Source organism: Echiichthys vipera, assembly GCF_963691815.1.
Source record: "Echiichthys vipera genome assembly, chromosome: 11".
NCBI lineage: Eukaryota > Metazoa > Chordata > Actinopteri > Perciformes > Trachinidae > Echiichthys > Echiichthys vipera.
In genome coordinates, this window is record NC_139836.1 from 23,253,766 (window position 1) to 23,273,772 (window position 20,007).

The following is a 20,007-nucleotide window of genomic DNA, read 5'->3' on the forward strand; positions in this document are numbered from 1 at the left end:
AAACACGATCAATCTGCGGTAATAATAAACTAAAGGAATAATTATCTATGTTGAGAAAAATCACATCTAGCAGCTAGACTCTAGAGGCTTTCTGTCAGAGCCCATTTTAACTTGCTTTCATATAAGGAGAGAACATCTTCTCACAGTTGTCTAAGGGGTTTCCTGTGAAGGCCAAGAACGTCCTCTAACAATGTTAAAAGAGCGTCACATGCATGCGAAACACGTAGACCCGAGATGAAAGATTTTCCAATCCAGGTCGGATGCTTAGCTTGTGCTCGGTGTGCAAGGGACAGAGAGGAGGAACATGCACGTAAACGTCATAAAGAGCGCGCTCTGGTCTCTTGAAACTGTTCTCAGTGGGTTTGTTTGGTGCGTTTCATCTTGATTCAAGACACATGGGAACGTGGGCTCTCACCTAAACTGTGGTTTTTTGAAATCTACTTCTTTCTCAGTCTTTATTCAAGGGAGGAAATCACATTTGCATTCATGTCAATCGAGCGAAGAAAGATGTAGCCACTCACATGTGAGCGCAGCGCGCGACAACATCAGCAAATTAACAAGAGGGAGAGAGATGTCTGCTGAATTTAACAGTGACAGTTTATAGCTCAGTAAAACTCATTACTCTAAATTATTACATGAAGGTAAGCTGTGGTCGCCTCTACTCTGCTAACCTCACCGCGGTATTTTGACAATCCTGTCATCTTGACTGCCGACATGTTGTTGCTTATATAGGTCATTGTGGTTGAGGGAGATAGAGACAGAGGGAGAAGTCGAGAGAAAGGGAGGGAGGATTACATACCCAACATGCTTTACTTTCAGTTGGCATTTCTCGGTTTGAGCTCAGAATAAAGTCGAGGTCCACGTGCCAACTGTTTAACATACAGTACATGCTTTGAATCTCAAAACCAGACACATCATAAGCAAGGCCCTCATTAAATGGTGAAATCATGCTGTTTAAACTTCGTCCTTGGCAGTGAGCACACATCAGCACATATAAAGAGGAGAAGGAAAAAAGGAAAACACATCATAATTAATACAACAAACCCTTAGATGTAATCAGGCGCCGTTTTCATATTCTTCACTTTAAACTCGCTACAAATGCATTAAAAGATCAAAGAACTCGCTTTCCCGTAATGGAAATTGAAATTGTGTTATTTTAGTTGCGTTTGAGTAATAATCTTTTTATGAAGTTCTCTGGAGTTTAACAAAGCAACAGATGGCGGAATGATTTACCAGACTTAGCCATGCTTTGTTGGCTGCGCCACTTAAATATCCATTTGATTCACCTCCAAAAAAAACCCTATCTGAATCTGAACATGGACTATTTATGTATATTCTTATTCATCACCTAACTGTGAATAATAGTAGTCTCACCTGATTTTTTTTAACACTGCTATTGTGACTCTTTACAGCCCAGCAGAGAGTTATAAACCCCCAAAATGCAGTCAACGCCTTTACCTCGAATGGCTCATAACATATTTTAAACGCAGTAATATTAATTTCTCTGGTTTACCACAGTTCCCACTTGTTTGCCTGCCTCACTCTCATGCTGAATTTATATTTCACTCCGGGGTTTGTATGCATAAAACATCTTAGAGCAAAGGTGCTGATCTGAGACCCCCGCCTCCAGTTTACTATGAGAAAAAAGAAATAAGTAGCAAATCTTCATATTTGAGCGGCTGGAACCAAATAACTCTTTTGCCTGAAACTGGCATAAATGATAACTCTATTATGTACATTTATGGCTGCAACTAACAGTTATTGACTTAAGGGATTAATCTACTGTTTGTTTCTCAAGTCTCTTGTTTCTCACTTTATTAGTTATTTGTTTATAAAAGTAGTGAAAAAGATGCTCATCACAGCTTCCTTCAAATGTCTCGTTTTGTCCGACCAGCAGTTTAAACCACAAATTTATTCAGTAACATTATTTTTGGCATTTTTCATTGTTTCTGTTTTAAAAATTACTTATTATTTTACTATATGAACTAATCATTTCCGCTGTAATACATTTAACAATGCATCAGCTGTGTGAAATGCCTCAAGATGGTTCCATTCAAGAGTTTTTTGTTTTGAAAGTGTCGCTCTTAATGACTCTACTAAACCTATTCATATAGAAATTGAATGCACACTAGCACCTGAATCACAGGAAATGTCAGAAAATACTTGGTTGTTACATTTTTAGGAGCGGTACAGTTGGAGAGGAAAGCAGTTTTGTGCTGCAGTCTATTCATGCAGACTGTTGTCCCCCTATTTTTTTGTGTCACTTGGTTAATATTGACTTTCTACAGCTGCTGCCATTGAAGTTGTATGGGTGCAGTTAGAGGCGCTGAAAGAAATGAGAGTCAGAGTGGATTGAGGAGAAATAAAACAGGAGTAGCTGCGGTTACATTGTATATTCTGAATGCCCTTGATCTGTCAGATTATCTGTGTGTGTGTGTGTGTGTGTGTGTGTGTGTGTGCGTGTGTGTGTAACTTATTTTAGACTCGTGCTTCAGTACTCGGGCATCAGCATGTGATTGTGAACATCAGTTCCAATTTGTCTCCCTCTTTCAGCCTTGTTGTCTAATTGCCATGCCACCGGTGTGTCATTGAGGCTGCATTGTGTTCCTGTTTTGTCATCCTTATCTCAGTGATAATTGCCCCTGCCAAATAGAGGGGAATTAAGAAAAGAAATTGCTAATGACAAGACATCTAAGAAAAGGCATGTTCTCTCATTTCCTTTATCTGTTCTGTTCCCTCCCAGTCCCGTGTGCTATTGTGGTAATTACAGTCGATGCATAACAAGCTAGTTAAATAGACCATCTTTCTGTTTCTACAGTCAGAAAGCACAATACTCCGGAGTGCTAAGTTCAAACAGAAAAACCTACCCAGCTCCCTTTGTTATTCCACCCGTGCATTGACAACGGTAGCAGAGAGGAGGGAAGGAAAAAATCAATGCTGTCAAATGCGGAGATAGGAAAATGTCATTTTGACAAATGCAAGGCTTTGTGTACGCACAGATTGAATTTTGATGGATTTCTCCCCAGGCGAGGCCTCCTTTTCTTATTTATAGGCCTTCATATAAAAATGTTAAACAATGGTGTTACAGAAAGCAAATACAAATGTCATTGGCACAAAAAAAAAAGTCTCCCAATGAACTTGTGGTTCTTTGTTTGTGGGAAACATTTTCTCTCGCAGATAGACAGCCATTTGAAGCCTTTCTGAAAGCTTACATGGCTATTTTTAGGGAAGTGTTACACAAGACTTGTATTTTGATATGGCCTGTCATGGGGTATTTGCATGTGGAAATCAATGCAAATGAATTTGCATCAGTTCAAACAGAAGTTTGAGCATATTGCCAAGCGTTTGATGCTCGTAATGGTTTTCATTCATACCTGCAGGCTGCGGCTGAGGGTTAACACATCTCTTTGTCAGGAGGAAGAATATGCCTTATTTTATCACATAGCAGGGATTGTACAAATACTCGATATTCATTTGCATCCTTTCAGCTGAAGTGCAGCGTTGCTTTGTGTGAAAATGATAAAGCGCTGTTTTCATTTTGTCAGTGCAGAAAGATTTTATTACTATATTCCTGTGAGATTCCAATGCAATACAATCTATCTATCTATCTATCTATCTATCTATCTATCTATCTATCTATCTATCTATCTATCTATCTATCTATCTATCTATCTATCTATCTATCTATCTATCTATCTATCTATCCATCCATCCATCCATCCATCCATCCATCCATCCATCCATCCATCCATCCATCCATCCATCCATCCATCCATCCATCCATCCATCCATCCATCCATCCATCCATCCATCCATCCATCCATCCATCCATCCATCCATCCATCCATCCATCCATCCATCCATCCATCCATCCATCCATCCATCCATCCATCCATCCATCCATCCATCCATCCATCCATCCATCCATCCATCTATCTATCTATCTATCTATCTATCTATCTATCTATCTATCTACATTATTTAAGTACCATACGTCCCATATTATGTATTATGTATTACGTTTTAGCTCTGATTGGTCAGTGTTTCCAGGTCTTATGCAACTGCACTCTCATCATTTGTGCACCGTCATAGCAGCCTGGGAATGATTGTCACGGCGCTTTAGCAGCACTTTTTCCCATCTATACATAATACAGTTGTGACATCACAACCGCACAGACGGCTCGTTTAAAGACACAGTCGCTGATTAAGGGGCTGTGTGCATTTCTCTTTTTTTATACTTTCACAGTATTTATATAGCAGCTCAACCTGCTTTATCTCACGTTTCACAGTATGGGACCTTTAAGAATTTGGGTGTGATATAAAGTATGCATCATAGTCACAACCCCATTAGTTTATTATTCATCCTCTAAAAAGGGGCATTCTGCATAATGACTATTTTTACTTACTATATTTATAATACATTTTGCTGGCAATACACAAATCAAGGACTTTACCTAGTAACTGAGTATTTTTACATCCTGTCAATGTTGCTTTTACTTAACTCGATGATGTAAATACTTCCTCCAGCACTGTATTCATCTCCCTCTCTCTGGTGTAATGACTGTATGTGACGTCATGTGTCTCAGCTCTGTTCCTGACTGCCTTGTTTGTCTTCTGTCTCCCACAGTCAACCTTTGGACTATGTTTCAAGCTGCTCAGAAACTAGGAGGATATGAGCTTGTAAGTATTCACATATGTGGCGATATATTCCTTCTCTTTCGTCGAAGTTCCTCCCTTCTCTCTACTGCCTCCTCCTCTTTCTGTTTCCCTTCTCCTGCTCTCTTTATCTTCTTCTCTCACCAGTTCCCTCCCTCCCTCCCTCCCTCCTTTATTCCTTGTCTTTTCTTTGTATGCCCTCCTTTTGCCCCTTGAGGTCAGTCACTATTTTCCCAGGAAATAAGTCTTGCTCAGAGCCACATTTAGCAAAAAAGATGCCGTTGTTACAAAAACCCCCTTGGAGTGGAAAACACATGTTCCTCTGCTCTGCACTGGTCAGAAGGAAATTGGTCAAATCGCTCATTTTTTCCCATGTTAGGGGTGACGTGAAATGCACATATACTGTATTCCCACATAAACTGCACTGCATGCACACACACAAAACCAAAGTTAGTCAGAAATGTGTATGTATGAGGTAGAGGCATTTCATTTGGCGTTCCCACCTGCCGTTTATTCATTCACTATTCATGCACAGAGTGTTTCCAAAGTGAAGTCAATGTTTGATGTGAAGTCGTCAAGTGTATTGCTCATGCCTGTTTCTTCATTAGCCTGCCGGTTTAATGTCATCCAAACAGACAGCCAGACCAGGCCATAAACAGGATACAGCTCATATAATTGGGGCTCATATCCTTTTAAAACCCTTATATCTGCAGCTGATTATCTCACGTTTCATGTAGAGGCTTTGTTAGCTCTGTGGCAGCTTGGCGTTTTGTGTTCTGTGTTGTAGGCCGTCATCTGTTATGGGATAAGGGGTTATAGAAGGAATAACTGACTGCATGATGTTAACAAAGCTTATTATGTTAGAGAATTGAGTGTTGAGGATTCAATAACTGGAACATCATGACTCAGTAACTCCCCAAGACCTCGAAATGATGTCAACCGCTTATGTTTTTCTCTTTATTGTTTTTTTTGTTTTTTTGTAAATCTTTCTTCCTCTCATGTTTTTTCAATTTCCCTCACTCTACATTAATCTCAACGTCATCCCTTCCTTTTCTCTTTGTCTTATCACTCTGTCTTCTTGTGCATCCCTCCAGATCACAGTCCGCAGACAATGGAAGCATGTATATGATGAATTGGGCGGGAACCCCAGCAGCACAAGCGCCGCCACGTGTACACGGAGACACTACGAGAGGTGAGTTATCATGTTCAGCAGTTATATATGACACATGATTATGCATGCACACATGGAACAGTCTGCATCGCCTGAAGTGAGTAAACTCCCTCACAGCTGCATCAAATATGATTTCACAATGCTTTATTCATAACATCAGGATGCTACAAGACAGAAATTGATCTTCTTCAGGGGAAGTCGATGCTCTTACACATATGTGAAGAATAGTCTCTCACTGTAAGGGCATGCAGTTCTAATAGGATTAAGAAATGTTTTCCTTATGGAGCTAAATCAATTCATGATGACATGAGATTCAGTTATTCTCTCAGGATTAATTGATTACTTGTGTGGCACTAAGGAACCAATTATGCATTCAACCACACCCATGCTGCTCTACAAGCAGGCCAAGGAGGATTTAAAGGCTCATAATGACTGCAAAGTAATAATTTGAATTATTTACTGACCTACATGGATGTACATATATACAGTAACTACTCTTTCCACCATATAAGCATTGCAAGCACTAAGCACACTAAGATGCAAGATAAAATGAAAACACTGGTTTTATTCATCTAATCATTCAGTCAGATACTGCAGCATTTTGAACCTCCACATTATAATCACTCAGATGGTATTAGCAAACCAAAGCAAGCATATGAATATTATCCTGAGGGAGCTGTGAAGGTATTATGCAGGGCTGCATGCACGCACTCACACACTCACATGCCCACACACCCACACACAAACACAGCCACACAGCCATACAGCCACACACGCCCACTTTCCCAAGGTTACACAAATGCCAAATACGATCTTCCAAACAAGAGATAACCAGTCGCTCATGAGTCAGGTCATTTCTCCAGGCCGGCGACACCCTCCACATCCCTCTGGCTGCTGCAGGTTCATGCATCAGCACAGCTCAGGCACACACACACACACACACACACACCTGTCAGTAATACAGCAATATGCCAGCAGTACCATACGAGTCGAGCAGCTTCATATTGTGTCAAGATTGCACACTGTAAGCAAATTTGTAAGCACCGGCAGTGGCTACCAGAGAGGCTTTTCCAGGAAATTTGTGAAACCATAGGTGTGAGTTTAAGTGCTCAGTGTGTTGTATTTTTCACAAGTTGACAATGTGCCTCTAATTGTTCAGCTGAGGGTGTTTACAGTGTTTCCTGGTTTTTCCTCACTGCCACAAACAGGGATGAGTTTTAAAGGAGGGGTTCCTTATTTATACTAATAATAGATATGACTTTCAGCACCTAGAATATGTCTTTGATCCTTGTTTTGTGAAATCAGTAGTATGTGTCTCTGCCAAGGAATGACTTTGAAGCCAGATGTGAAAAGCTATATTGTTCATCAGTTTATAAGGTGTAAACAGGGTCGTAGGAAGACAGGTGGGGTAGGACGAAACTGTGTGGGAAGCACTGAGGTATGACTGCTGCTGCGCTGGCCTTTCCCTCTCCAGCCACCGAGAAGCAGCTGAGAGAAAATAATGCTGAATCAATACAAAGCAATAATATCCACACACTGCAGTGAATATCAGGCTGACAGAGAGAGAAGGTGTAAGAGGGAGGGGTGGAGGTGATGGTGCATGTGTGTGTGAGAGAGAAAGATAGAAAAAAAAAAAAAAAAAAAGAGAGAGAGAGAGAAAGGGAGAGAGATCAGCTGAAGCTGAGCAAGTTTCCATTCAGGGGAATAATTTTAGCTGAGCCTCTGTGTTTGGGCTGCTTGGAGGGCAATTAGCTTCATTGTATTAACTCAGCAAACACGGCCATTCTCTCCGCATGATGAATGAGGCTGTTTGTGGGCTTGCTGAAGTGTGTGTTTGTTCCCCAGGGGCATCTTTGTTTCCACCTTTAATCATTAGTCAATGTGCTACAGAAATATAATTCACAGGGAAGAATGTACTGAGTACAAACTGGAACAACACTTGTGTTTTGCTCCTCTCTCAAAAGGATCACTTCTGATTCGTCTCAGCGGGCCAAAGTACAGTCGAGCAGGAAATATACAGTCAAGTAGAAAGAAAGGGAACAATATTTCAGGACATAATTGCTTTAAATGAAGTGGATATTCTTGGCTGTCTTGGTGTTATTTGGGTTAAAGACTATCAATATCCACAAGCATTCAGCTCTCATTTTAAATTATACACATTATCCCTGTACAGCCCTAATGGTGAAATCATACAAAATGGTTTCCGAGGAGATGTTATTGTGAAAGATGGAGCCAGGGGCATAATCACTATATTTATGCTGTCCAGGAGCAGGTGGTAATCACTGGTAGTAATGGAGTTACATGGCTGGAATTGAACAGGAAATAACCTCAGCTAATTGTAATTTTCAAAGTTACTGTTTTTTTAGTCATTGAGCACCGCTCATTAATGCACAAGGAAAAATCAATGCAGAAATGTCCAAGGCAAGGTCTGCCACTGCAGCTACGGGGAAGCTTTAATGATATTTATTTAAACCGTTTCCCGAGATTAGCTGTCAGGGCCCAGCGCTCTGAATTAAAAATGAGGTCATGAAAAAGATGGCATCAATAACCTTGAAATAGACTGCCTTTTGCTTCTGTGCTGTGCCATTTTCTCTGTGCCCCCCCTCTCTCTCGCTCTCCCTGCCTTGCACTTCATGCTGTTTCTTTCATTATACAGGTCAGCGCCTTTTAACAGCTCCTACATATTTAATCTTCCTGGTTTCCTATGTGATCTCTTGTTACAGAAACATCACATTTCACTATCTCTGTTCATTTCTGCCTGTTACAGATTTTAATACCTCACCATGCCTTGGCACTCTAATGTAATTGCACAACAGGGTTGGTATTGGGGGTATTGGAGGGGGGGTATCCATGGCAACAGAGAAGTAATTTAGAATAATTTGCTATTTAAAAACTCTGAGGTTTTTGGCAATAGCGGAGAGCGCAGATGAGGGTTTTTTGGATTAGATCATTTCATCTTTAAAGTATTAGATGTTTATTAGAGTGTAGGCCAGTGAAATATTCTCCGGCTCAAATGCAGATTCTTTTTTAAGACAGATGAACGCCTGTTCCAATTTCAGTCGACTAGATGTTTTATTGATTCAGCCTTTATTCATTCCTCATTGTATTGATGTTCGTTCCCTCTCTAGCTATAAAAATACATGTGTTACTAATAATTATAAGGCAACCTTGGGCCAGTCTTCACACTGAGAATTATAATAGAGTTCAGATTTTTAGGAAGAGAAATGGGACAGGAGATTTTCTTTTTATTTCATTCTGCTACATGCTTAGTATCTTGCATTCGTCAGCATCTCTCTGCATAGTCTTTGCTGTATTGCAGATACGTCAGATGTGGTGCATTACACTTAATCTTGCCTTGTGTAATACTGTAGCTCAAACACAGATTTCTTGTTCTAAAGCAGAGGGGTTACAATAAGAGGTGGGGAGGGAGTCTCACCTTCATGTCCTTTTTATTCCCAAATCTGCGAGAAGCAGGTAGAGAAGAAGATATATTTGAATGAACAAGCAAAAATGATTCAATATTAGGAAAATATTAGGAAATAAGGAGAGAGAGAAAAGGCAGAGAAGTTGCAATATGAGAACATGTTTACATATCGGCTCTCAGCATTCCTTAACACTATAGGCAATGTCTCAACATGTTGTCCGCATCAAAAGCATGGCCAAGTCCTTTGCATATGCATGACTCTTTTTCTGAATCTGGACATCAGATTCAGCGGGAATGCAGCCAAAGAGCTGCGTGTTCTTTACACTAAAATAGCAGGCAGCTATTGTAACCTGTGAAAGCTAGATGGCTCCAGAAGACAAAATGCTTCATTGAGCATTCAGTGATAAATACCCCCCCCCCCCTCTCTCTCTCTCTCTCTCTCTCTCTCTCTCTCTCTCTCTCACTCTTTCTCTCTCTTTTTTTTTGCAGCAGCAGCAGCAGCAATCTAACAAATCACAATATTGGATGATTTCTTAATGCATGGAGTTTAATCAAAAGGTCCATGGTTTCTCTCCCTAGTGGCAAAGAGAATTCACAGATTATGCCACTGACGTGTGACGGGCAATCGACTGTAGGAGAATCTATTCAAGTCTACTGAGATTAATAACTAGTTCAGTGTAGCAAATTAAATTAATGACATTCAGGCAGAGAACTCAGTCCAGTGTAGGGCAGCAAGAGGGAACATATGCTGTATATTTTTGTATATTAATACTTGAGTGCGTCTTTATGCAGAAGAGCACACACATTTATTTTAAACAGTTAGCACTCTTGGCTCACACCTGCTATGGCGAACATTTACCGCAAGCTGCAGCAGCAGCTAATGAGAGCAAACCCCGGGGGAACAGCAGAGGTCATTTTAAATCTGGTATTTTCAGACTTGACAAAGGACTTAAGTTTTTCATACATTCCTCTGCTGCCCTCCTGTTTTAACTGCATGAATGAGGGTCACCTCAAGTGGTTTGGCTTCGAGACAAAAGAGGGGCTTTGAGGCATGAATCCAAAGCAGAGGGACCAGCTACAATGTCTGTTTATCCCTCTGCTGGCATCTTGTCTCTCTCTTTCACCACAGCAGTTATTGGTTTTTCATTGCTGTGAAGATACTTAATCATTGCATTTATATTTGATTGTATCTGTATATATTTTTTTCACTTTATTGTCTTTTCCTCACAGGCTTGTAAAAGTAAGTCATGTTCTTTCCTCCGAATCTTTCTACAGCCCCCAGGTCTTGTCCACCACCTCTTTAAATAGTTTCTTTTCCCTTTTTTTTTTTTTTTTTTTTTTTTACGCATGAAGCAGCTCTTGTGATCTTAACACAACACCAGTTAAAATTAATTTCAGCACGGATGGGAGGGAAATTGTTGAAATGGAACAGCCCGCAGGCTTTTTTTCCCACTTATTTGGTGACTTAGGCATTTCTTGGATTCTAGCACACTGCTTGTTCCTGTAACACAAAACTCAGATGAGAGCAGCACATTGCTGGTAAAGTCACCTTGTTTTTGCCAAGTTGTGTTTTTTGGGGGAGGTGCTTTGTGCGCAATCCATTATTTCAAAGGCACAGACATGCTTACTTGACAGTTGTGGTTTGATGTTGTGCTTCACACTGTTATTGAACTTAAGAAAGAGCACACAGATATAATGCATTACATATATATATATATATATATATATATATATATATATATATATATATATATATGATGTAATCTTTTTTTAGCTTAATAACATCCTCTATCTGTGCCTATTCAACATTTAATCTCTTCACTGCATATTTTACTTGCTTGTTATCAACATGGAAAACGGCTGCTTAAACAAAAGCCGAGTGATAAATTGGCATGAGAGGAAGTTAAGTATTTATTGACCTCATAAAAATGTTGCCTCTCCTGACTTAATGAAATTCCTTCCTGGAATCTCTCAGTGCAGCACACGCCCCCTCGTGGCTCTAACTATTAACTGCACCTGGCTTTCTTTCAACTAATGCAGTGGCTGCCAAGCTCAACCCTTCCCCTTCCTTGAAGGAAATTGCTACTTATATAAGTGGCATTGTATTATGAGTGCTATATTACACGATCATGACTAAGTTATATATACACTGCTTGAAATTACTCCACTCTTTCACGCTGAGGGCTCTATTGTGATTTTGCACGTCTTATTTTTTTTTTAACATAGAGTATAAAAATGAAAAAAAAAAAAAAAAAAAAGCAGTGAGTGCCCTGTAGCTTGAACCTCATTTGCTTATTCTGCTTACTCAGCCGTTGAGGTAAATTTACTTAAAATGTGAAAGGTTTGGAATTGACAATTTGCAGGCTACAGTTTCGGTAAGTCGTCTTATATATTTATTAAGCAGAACAAAGGAAATACTTCTGACAATGTAGGGGACTTCCTGAGACTGATTTGTGGTTTCTTTGCCAACATGGCATCTTAGCTTTTCCATTTGGAACTATTTAAGGCTCCAGTAATTTCCCGGGCTCAGCTCTTACATTATCCGGGCCTGTGACACCCCACCCCCACCCCATATTGACATTCCATAAAGTTGACCCAGGCCAAGGCAGCCGTCTTCTTTCCCACAGATCATTGTGATAGTCAACAGTGCACCCTGGTATACCGTTCATAAACTGTATATCTGCTCTTTTCTAGCCCTGTGGTGACTAATAGGACAGCTGGACATTTGCACATGATGAACACGCATTTAAAAGCCTGAATAAATCATATCCGCAGTTTTATAATGGTGAAACATTTAATCTACCTGCCTTTTCTGTGCAATAACGCCTAATTATAGATCGCCTGAGAACCGTTTCACTGTTTGTAATAAATTACCACTGCTGCTATTTTAAAGTGAATGAGATTACATGTTTTTTTTTATCTCAAGGATTTTCTGTTCCTGCATTCAGAATCATTTTTTGCTCTTCATTAACATGTCATTATCCCCTCTTTCACTCCCTCCCTCTCTCCCTCCTGTTTCTTTTTCCCTCCCTTCTTCTCTTTCACAACCCCTTTGCTCTCCTTCTTTCCAATAAGTCAAATTTAATAGTACATTTCCTTTCTTGGCCTGGGGCCTGGTGCCAGACCAGCTGTATGAAATGTAGTTTCACCGCTTTCCCTGCCAGCACTTTTGTTCAGAGGAAAAATAACAAAAAATCCCACAGAGCCTCTTGAACTCTCTGAGGCTTTTTTTTTCTTCCTTTTGAAGAGGAGGCGAAACAGCTCTTGATTCATTGTTTGTTTTACCGCCATGTCCCTTAAAAGGAATACTGCAACCGTCTCTTGTCGTTACACGAGAAGACCTTATTTTTTCTCATGAGTGAGAAGGTCATGTTTCTGTCTGGCTTTTATGGATTGTTATTGTAAAAAAACTGACAGGGGAGCAGAGGAGATTGTTGAGAGGAGCTTATTGAAGTTTGGAGGGTTGTAGTTTTTCAGTTGTCTTGGTTTCCTCTTCCACGACTTCTCTTGTTTCTGGTCTAGTGCCAATTTCCATTTTCTTTTCGGAGCAATAAAAGTCTAAAAGTTTCCCTCACTGGTTTTTTTCTTGCCATTATTTTACACATGGGTATTGTTATGTTATCCAGATCTTAATGTTCCCATTAGTTATGACATCAGATACGGAAAATTGACTTGGGAAATATTTAGAAGAGAAATAACAGAAGTCAAAGATAGTTTAATGTTTTTTCTTTTACAGGATGGTCCTTGTCACTTAGTATGGACTTAATTAAGTTGGAGCATATGCAGCTCTCCTGTATTTAATCCTGTCAAATGGACAGTGTGTTTAGAAACTGGAATGTACTGTTACTAGCTGAAATGTTTTATTACTGTAGTCACTTTAAGGGCTTCTGTGATTTATCATATTTGTATATTGAATTAGATCTTTTTTTTCCTTTAAACTTCCAGGCACTTTCCTCCTTTTCACTCCCAATCACATTAAATTTAGACACCCACCAACACAACACAACACACACACACACACACACACACACACACACACACACACACACACACACACACACACACACACACACACACACACACACACACACACACACATACGCATCCTTTCCTCTCAAGGTTTAACTAATATCAAATGTGATCTGTCTCAGCAGAAGATGACTGTTCACATTCTGTGACACACACACACACACACAGACACAAACACACACACACACACACACACACACACACACACACACACACACACACACACACACACACACACACACACACACACAAACACAGAAACACACACACCCACACATTGGCACCCATTTGAACCTGGACTTCCCCTAACCTAGATTCATTACAATAGGATTGCTAATGCTTGCCACGTATTAAAACAAAGAGGTTTTATACCACGGTATTTGACACTCCTCATGCCTGTGGCGAAGCTGCTGCTCATACTGGATTTGGTATTACCAAACCAAATACTTACATGTATATTTAACTCTTTAGTATGAGAACCAAAAATAAATAAAAACAAATAAAGTGGTTTGGTTAGAATATGGTTCACCTACCCCCCGTTTTCTGTATTTTAAAATTGCTGTTTGTTGAAAAAAGATTTTTGTTTGTGTGTGATTGCCCAACATATACATCAGTTATTTTGTCTTTTAAGAGTGACATGACATGACATAACATGATCATACCGCAAACTCATCTGCATTCCTTTGCCTGCATTCTTCCTCAGGCTCCTCCTTCCCTATGAGAGGCACGTCAAAGGCGAGCATGACAAGCCCCTCCCCTTGGCCAAACCTAAGAAGCAGGAGGGCAGCCAAGACAAGGCTTCAGGAGCCAAAGTCAAAGCAGTGGGGGCCAAGAAATTCAAAGGCCCCAACAATCCCAAGCTGGGGAGTAGAAAGGAGAGAGGGGAGACAGTGAAAGACCAGGAACAATCACAGGTCAGTCACAGACATCTCCCAACTGCTACTGCATCAGGATTCCTTCACTCAAAATCTATTGAATTAAATCTCCTTGTCTCATCAATGCGTCACCTTCTGTGTGTTGAATTCCTGTTGTCTTTGCAACTGCCAAATAATAAAAAAATATAGGAGTGTCCTATTTCGTTTACTTGAGACACAACTGTAACAATTAAAACATTTTTTTCTACATGCAGGACTCCAATGGGAATGAGGAGAATCACGAGCTGTCCATAGCTGCAAAACAAGAGGTATCTCTGGGAGATGAACCAATTGTAATAGAGGAGGAAGAGTTACATCTTACCCTAAAGAAGGAGGAGTCCTTGGCAGTGGAGCAGCCATCTTCACTCTGCCCCAAAGAGCCAGACTGCAGAGCCCCACATGCTGGTCTACCACTCCACACGGGGCCTGGCCCCCAGCCTGAATGGAGGCAAATCAGTGAGGCCCTCCAAGCAAAACTCTCATGTGAACAGCAAACTGAAGTGCATTTCATTCCTAAAAACCCTTACCTGCCTCACCGTTGGGATCAGAATAAACCTGCTGGACATGTTGCTCTGCCTGAGCCCTCCTCTAGGGTCAAAGACTCCATAGAAAGCCACGGTGGGAGAGTGGGCAAAGTGTTACCAATGTGTAAGCAGGCAGACATGTTGTGTATAGACTTGAGCACAGATTCTTTTCCAGATAAAGAAGACTATGGGGTCATTAAGAAGGAGTCTACCCAGGGACCCACACAGACGGCCGCTTACTGCAAATCCAGCCAGGGGGTCATGTCCCCTTTAGCCAAAAAGAAGCTCCTCTCCCAAGTGTGTGAGTCCAACCCTTTCTCCTTTATTTCGCCTTCTCTTCAGCCTCCACCTCCCACAGCGATTTCCTCTCTCCCTGTCATATCAGTGGAGAAGGAGAAGAAAAAAGGTGAGGACGAGGTGTTAGGACAGAGGGCCGGGTGTGTGTCAGACAACATCCCGGAGGTAGCGCCCATATTCAGGCCATCAGTCATCCAGCATGCCCAGAGTAGCAAGCCTCACCAACAACTATCAGAGAGGAGCGCTCTCGGGGAGCTCTCAGAGACTTACAGCTGCCGGACGAGCCATCACCTTCAGCCTCAAGTCAATCCGCCGTGGCAGCCCTATCTCCCCCGAGCCCATGCACAGGATGGTGTGGAGAACGCTGGGGAGACGCTACTTCAGGGCCCAGCATCTCAGCCTCGGAGCTACACAGGTGACTGCTACTCCTCGCCTCACCTCCACAGTCTGTACAGGCAAACTGAGAACTGCCTGAGCCAGGAGAGGATGGTCGGCTTCCCCAAGGGAGATCGGAGAGAGCGCTACACCAGGGACCATGAAGGCAGCCAGGGCTTTGTCTGTAGCGGCTTGGAGCAGGAGGGCTTGGCCTACAGGTCTCACTACAGTGACAGGACTCAAACACACAGAGAGAGGAGGGAAGCAGATGATGAGCCCAGAGACTTTACTATCTCTAAACCCCTCTCTCAGAGGGTGTCCTCTTTCTCTAAGCCCTCCTTCTGCAGTCTCCCTTATCCCATCATGCACCAGGGTTTGGATTCCCACCCTAAAGCGTGCAGAGTTCCCCCTATGACTATATCTCCTCCCAAACAGAGCCCAGCAGAGTCAATGCAGACATTTCCCAGCCCTAAAGCTTCAAGTGATTCGTCCCTCACCAGCCCCATTCGACCCAGCAAGCGAAGCCTTCTGGAACCCGAGAGCGAGGATGTCCCAGAGAGGAAAGTCCGCGTGGTGACGCCAATCCACCCTGCCGGCGCAATCCGACGCAGCGACCCAGAAGAGCTAAAACCAGCTGAGCCTGCCCACGGCGTTCACCTCAACAACCATCTTCCCGAGGGCCACCCTGCAACTACCTATCCCCCGCACCTCTACACTGCCATGTACCCACCCGGCAGCCTGGTATCCCCAGGAGACGGGCTCCAGCAGCACCCAGGTCTTCAGTATCTGAAGAGCCAGTCAGCAGTGTCTCCCCTCGTGCCCCCGTTAGCCTTCCACTCCATGATGCTCCACAGGCACCTACTAGCAGCCAGCCCCAGCCCACACCACTTCTACAGGCACCCTGGAGGGGCAGCACTGTACGGGGACCTGCTGCACCATCTGTACCCTCTTTCCACCCTCCCACCACCTCAGCTGTCCTCGGTACACCCCAGCACCAGACTGTGAGGGAGAGAGGTTGTTTTACTCCTCCCTCTCCTCCTTCATCCTCAGAAACTTTCTTCAGCTTCTTATTCTTTCTGTCTCTCTTGCTCGGGGATTGTGGCTCAGTCTAAGAAAAAAAAAAAACACTGATTATAAAACTTTGGCTGATTGCAGACTGATAAACTCATCATTCAGGCAGACTGAAAATTCCATTCTTTTTTTATTTGCGTATGCATTTGTTTATATACTTTGCACTGTTCTTTATTTTTATCACCACTTACTGTATCTTGTTTATGTTGTATCCTTATTTGCACAAGGCTCATGTGTATGTGCTCACAAATCAGTTTGGCGCTCTCAGTCACCATGAGTCAGGTTGTTGCTCTGAACGTGTGAAAAGTGGAGGGCAACAGAGAAAAGCCATTTGTTTACTGCGTCTGAGGGCTAAACTTTTTTGCTTAAAAACACTACAAGTAACATGACAACGTAAATGAAATTCTTTATATAACTAGAGGTGCGTTCACCACCGCAAAAACAATGTTCAACAGCTGTTTAGTGCATTATTACACTTTAAGCAGCCAGTGTTGCTGGATCTGTTTACATGTCTCCACGCTGAAAGCTGTTGCCAGTTTGTGCCACAGTAAATCCACACGGTCTCCTTGGCAAAGACATCAACCCTTACTGCGGTGCTGCATAACATGAGATAGTTTTTATCATAACATTCAGAGGTGCTGTGTTTCACAGTGGTACTGTAGACTCACATTTTACTCAGTTCAGGTTTGTCGTCTGTTAAATAGGCTTTATCAGTCCAGATTATACAGCACAGTTATCATGTTCTATCTGTTGACAATTCACAAATGTTTTTAGGTAGTAAATGAAAAGCCGTTTTAATTTTTCACTTTCTGAATTGAAGGTAATTTGATCCCCAAACCCTTGTGATGAGTAGACTGTAGCAGCTTGTTTTCGTCTGTAGGACCAGCATAATGAAGCAGCCGTCTGCTGTGGAATGCTCACCACAAGAAATCATCTTTTTGTTCTTGACTTGAAAGCTCTTTTTTTTTTTTTGGGTGAACAGACTCTTTTTATTCAACATGCTGAAAAGACTCACTGTATGATTTGATAGGAATGTTGTCACTTAGGATATTATTGCTTTGCAAATATCTGTGCCTTTCGCCGTCTTGGATTAGAGTTAGCACTACAGTTGTTAAGGTTTATCTTCTGTAGCAGGGTAGGAAAATATCAATATTACTGTCACTCTTGTCTGACATGCAGCGCACAGACACTCATACTAAAAAACATATGGCACACTTGGCTTTCAGACACCAGACTTGTTAGGTAAGGCACAAAATATAAAGTTTTTAAAATTTAAACAGTTAGGCTTTAACCTGATGGCTAGTAGTTGTGCTTAAATGACTCGCTTAACTATGTCAGGCAGTCAGTTATGGAAGAAAGGATTTACTGATAGTTGATATTGACCCAGGTCTGGTGTCTGTGATCCGCAGGGCATGTGCTCTATGTGTTTCCTAGCCGTGATGAAAAGGTACCAGACTCCATAAAGTATGCCGACCATGCTCCATAGCTTGAGGTGGAAAGGCAACACCTGCTCTGGCTTTTACAACCACTATAATTGCAATCCAGGATAGTCGAGATACACAGTTAAACACGTCTGGTGTTTCAAAAGAAGAAGAAAAAAAGCTGTAAACGTCTATATGTAAAGTTTTACTGAATACTTAGATAAAGACATTCATTTCTGATTAAGTACTGTACATTGCTGTGTGTAGGTAAAACTGGCATTAGTGCTGGCTCCTGTACAGAACATTCATACGGGATCAATTCACGACAACCCCTCTCTCTTGTCTTATTTTCCGTGTAAATAGCACTGTAGATAGTTCTGCGTGGTTGTTATCATATAAACTGTTATAATCTGTAAATAGTATAAAAAACAGTATAAAAGTCGGTTACACAATCTAGCTGTGTCCTTGTTTGCTCTGTTTCAAGGTCACCGTGACCATGTTAGATTCAAACAAACACTACAATTTAAGAATTAGGATCCTTTTTTTGTTGTCGTTTCACTTTTCTTTCCACGTTGTTTCCATAATGTGCATCCTGAAAGTGTTTTTGATACAGTAGCCATCTGTTTACCAATCACCCAGCTGGCGAGCAAGACAAAAAAATAGACATTTTGTATGATATGACCTCCTGTATATTTAATTAAAATATTTTACTATCTATACATGTTTCCTAATTTGTGTTCTTTAACTGAACTGTGGATAAATAGAGAGGGCTGAATAAACTGTTATTTAATGCCAGTGTACTAACCTCAATGTAATGTTCCTTTTTTCCCTGAGTAAATGTAGTGTGAATGGGGTTTTATTATTGTAATACCATTATCTGGCTATGAGATTCCATCCGCCTTAATCTTCACAACAGGCTACCTCTGGGCTCAAAGCCAGAGAAGCCTCTCCAGTATTTGCTGCAGTAGAGAAATGTGCCAGCCAGTGCATGTATCTCTATGAGATGTGTGTTGGGCTGCAATAAAAGCTATGCTTTGACTTTTATTGCCACCCCTTGGTAAACCTTTACCATGAAAAATATTCAGTAATACTTCCAAGCTCAGCAAAAATAAAGCAGCCTCCCCAGGATAGAATGTAGGCCGTTTTATTGCAGATCAGCAACAATAAAAAAAATACAGTTAGCTTCCAAGACAACAGTGAACAGAGAGGGAGGAAAATTGCACTTTGAGATAAAAATAACTGATATGTTTTACATTGCACTAAACACAAATTATTCTGCACTAGGACAAGATTAATGTGCCTCTACTTACAAGTACATAAACACAATGCTACTTAAAGTCTAAATAATTCATATAATAAAACATATACTAACAATGAGATGACATGGCAGTTTTACACTATAGCAGAGAATGAGAGGACATTCAAACATACAAATGATTGGTGTCACGTGTAAACACAGAAAAGACATTAGACATTTTAAAAACATTGTTAATGAATATAAATTTGGCTCATTAGTCTGACAATAATGTTCAGTCCTTGTTAAGATTTAAAGCAGTTGTACATTTAGATCACATGCTATCACTCAAGCTTAACATCCACAGGGACATGTCCTGCTTTCACCAGGGCTGCACAGTAAATCTGAAATACTATACAGAAATGTTATCTTTCACCATAGATGTCCATAACATAGGAATGTAATTACATGTTCTGTAGTCTCATGCTCAGTCTAAGTGAAAATGACCAACATGTTGGTGGACAACACAGAAGGTGCAATATAATTATTGTGATGATTTGACCCATGATCATACAGCCTGAGGTGTACCTACATCTGCGTCAGTAAAAACAAATGCTGTCGGCCCAGGAACCTTCCCTTGTTTCTCCAGGTATATACAGTACATCAAAGTGACTAATGTATTGGTAATACACACAGAGCATAGACAATATTTTCAACACTGCTAATATTGAGCAGCATCCCCTCCATTCTCAGTTCTTTCAAGGCTTAAACTAAATCCTCCTGTAATCCGCCTCCCCCCAAATCTACATCTCCCCCTCTTGATTAAACAGAATTTCAGAGGGTGAAATAAAAAATAAAAATAGAAGGGATTGTAGCTTTCACCATACTGCC

The 20,007-nt window shown here is 41.2% G+C and overlaps 1 protein-coding gene across 1 annotated transcript in view; it reads left to right on the forward strand.

Annotated features, from left to right (window-relative positions):
• The window catches only part of arid5b (AT-rich interaction domain 5B), a 78,057-nt gene extending 59,530 nt beyond the window's left edge, over window positions 1-18,527 (forward strand). Inside the window, exons 7-10 of the mRNA XM_083922559.1 lie at window positions 4,628-4,680; window positions 5,751-5,848; window positions 13,984-14,194; window positions 14,410-18,527. Of these exons, the coding sequence (XP_083778685.1) occupies window positions 4,628-4,680; window positions 5,751-5,848; window positions 13,984-14,194; window positions 14,410-16,395 (2,348 nt within the window). The 3' untranslated portion in view covers window positions 16,396-18,527. The remainder of the gene's footprint in view (window positions 1-4,627; window positions 4,681-5,750; window positions 5,849-13,983; window positions 14,195-14,409) is intronic.
• Window positions 18,528-20,007: the final 1,480 nt, after the last annotated feature.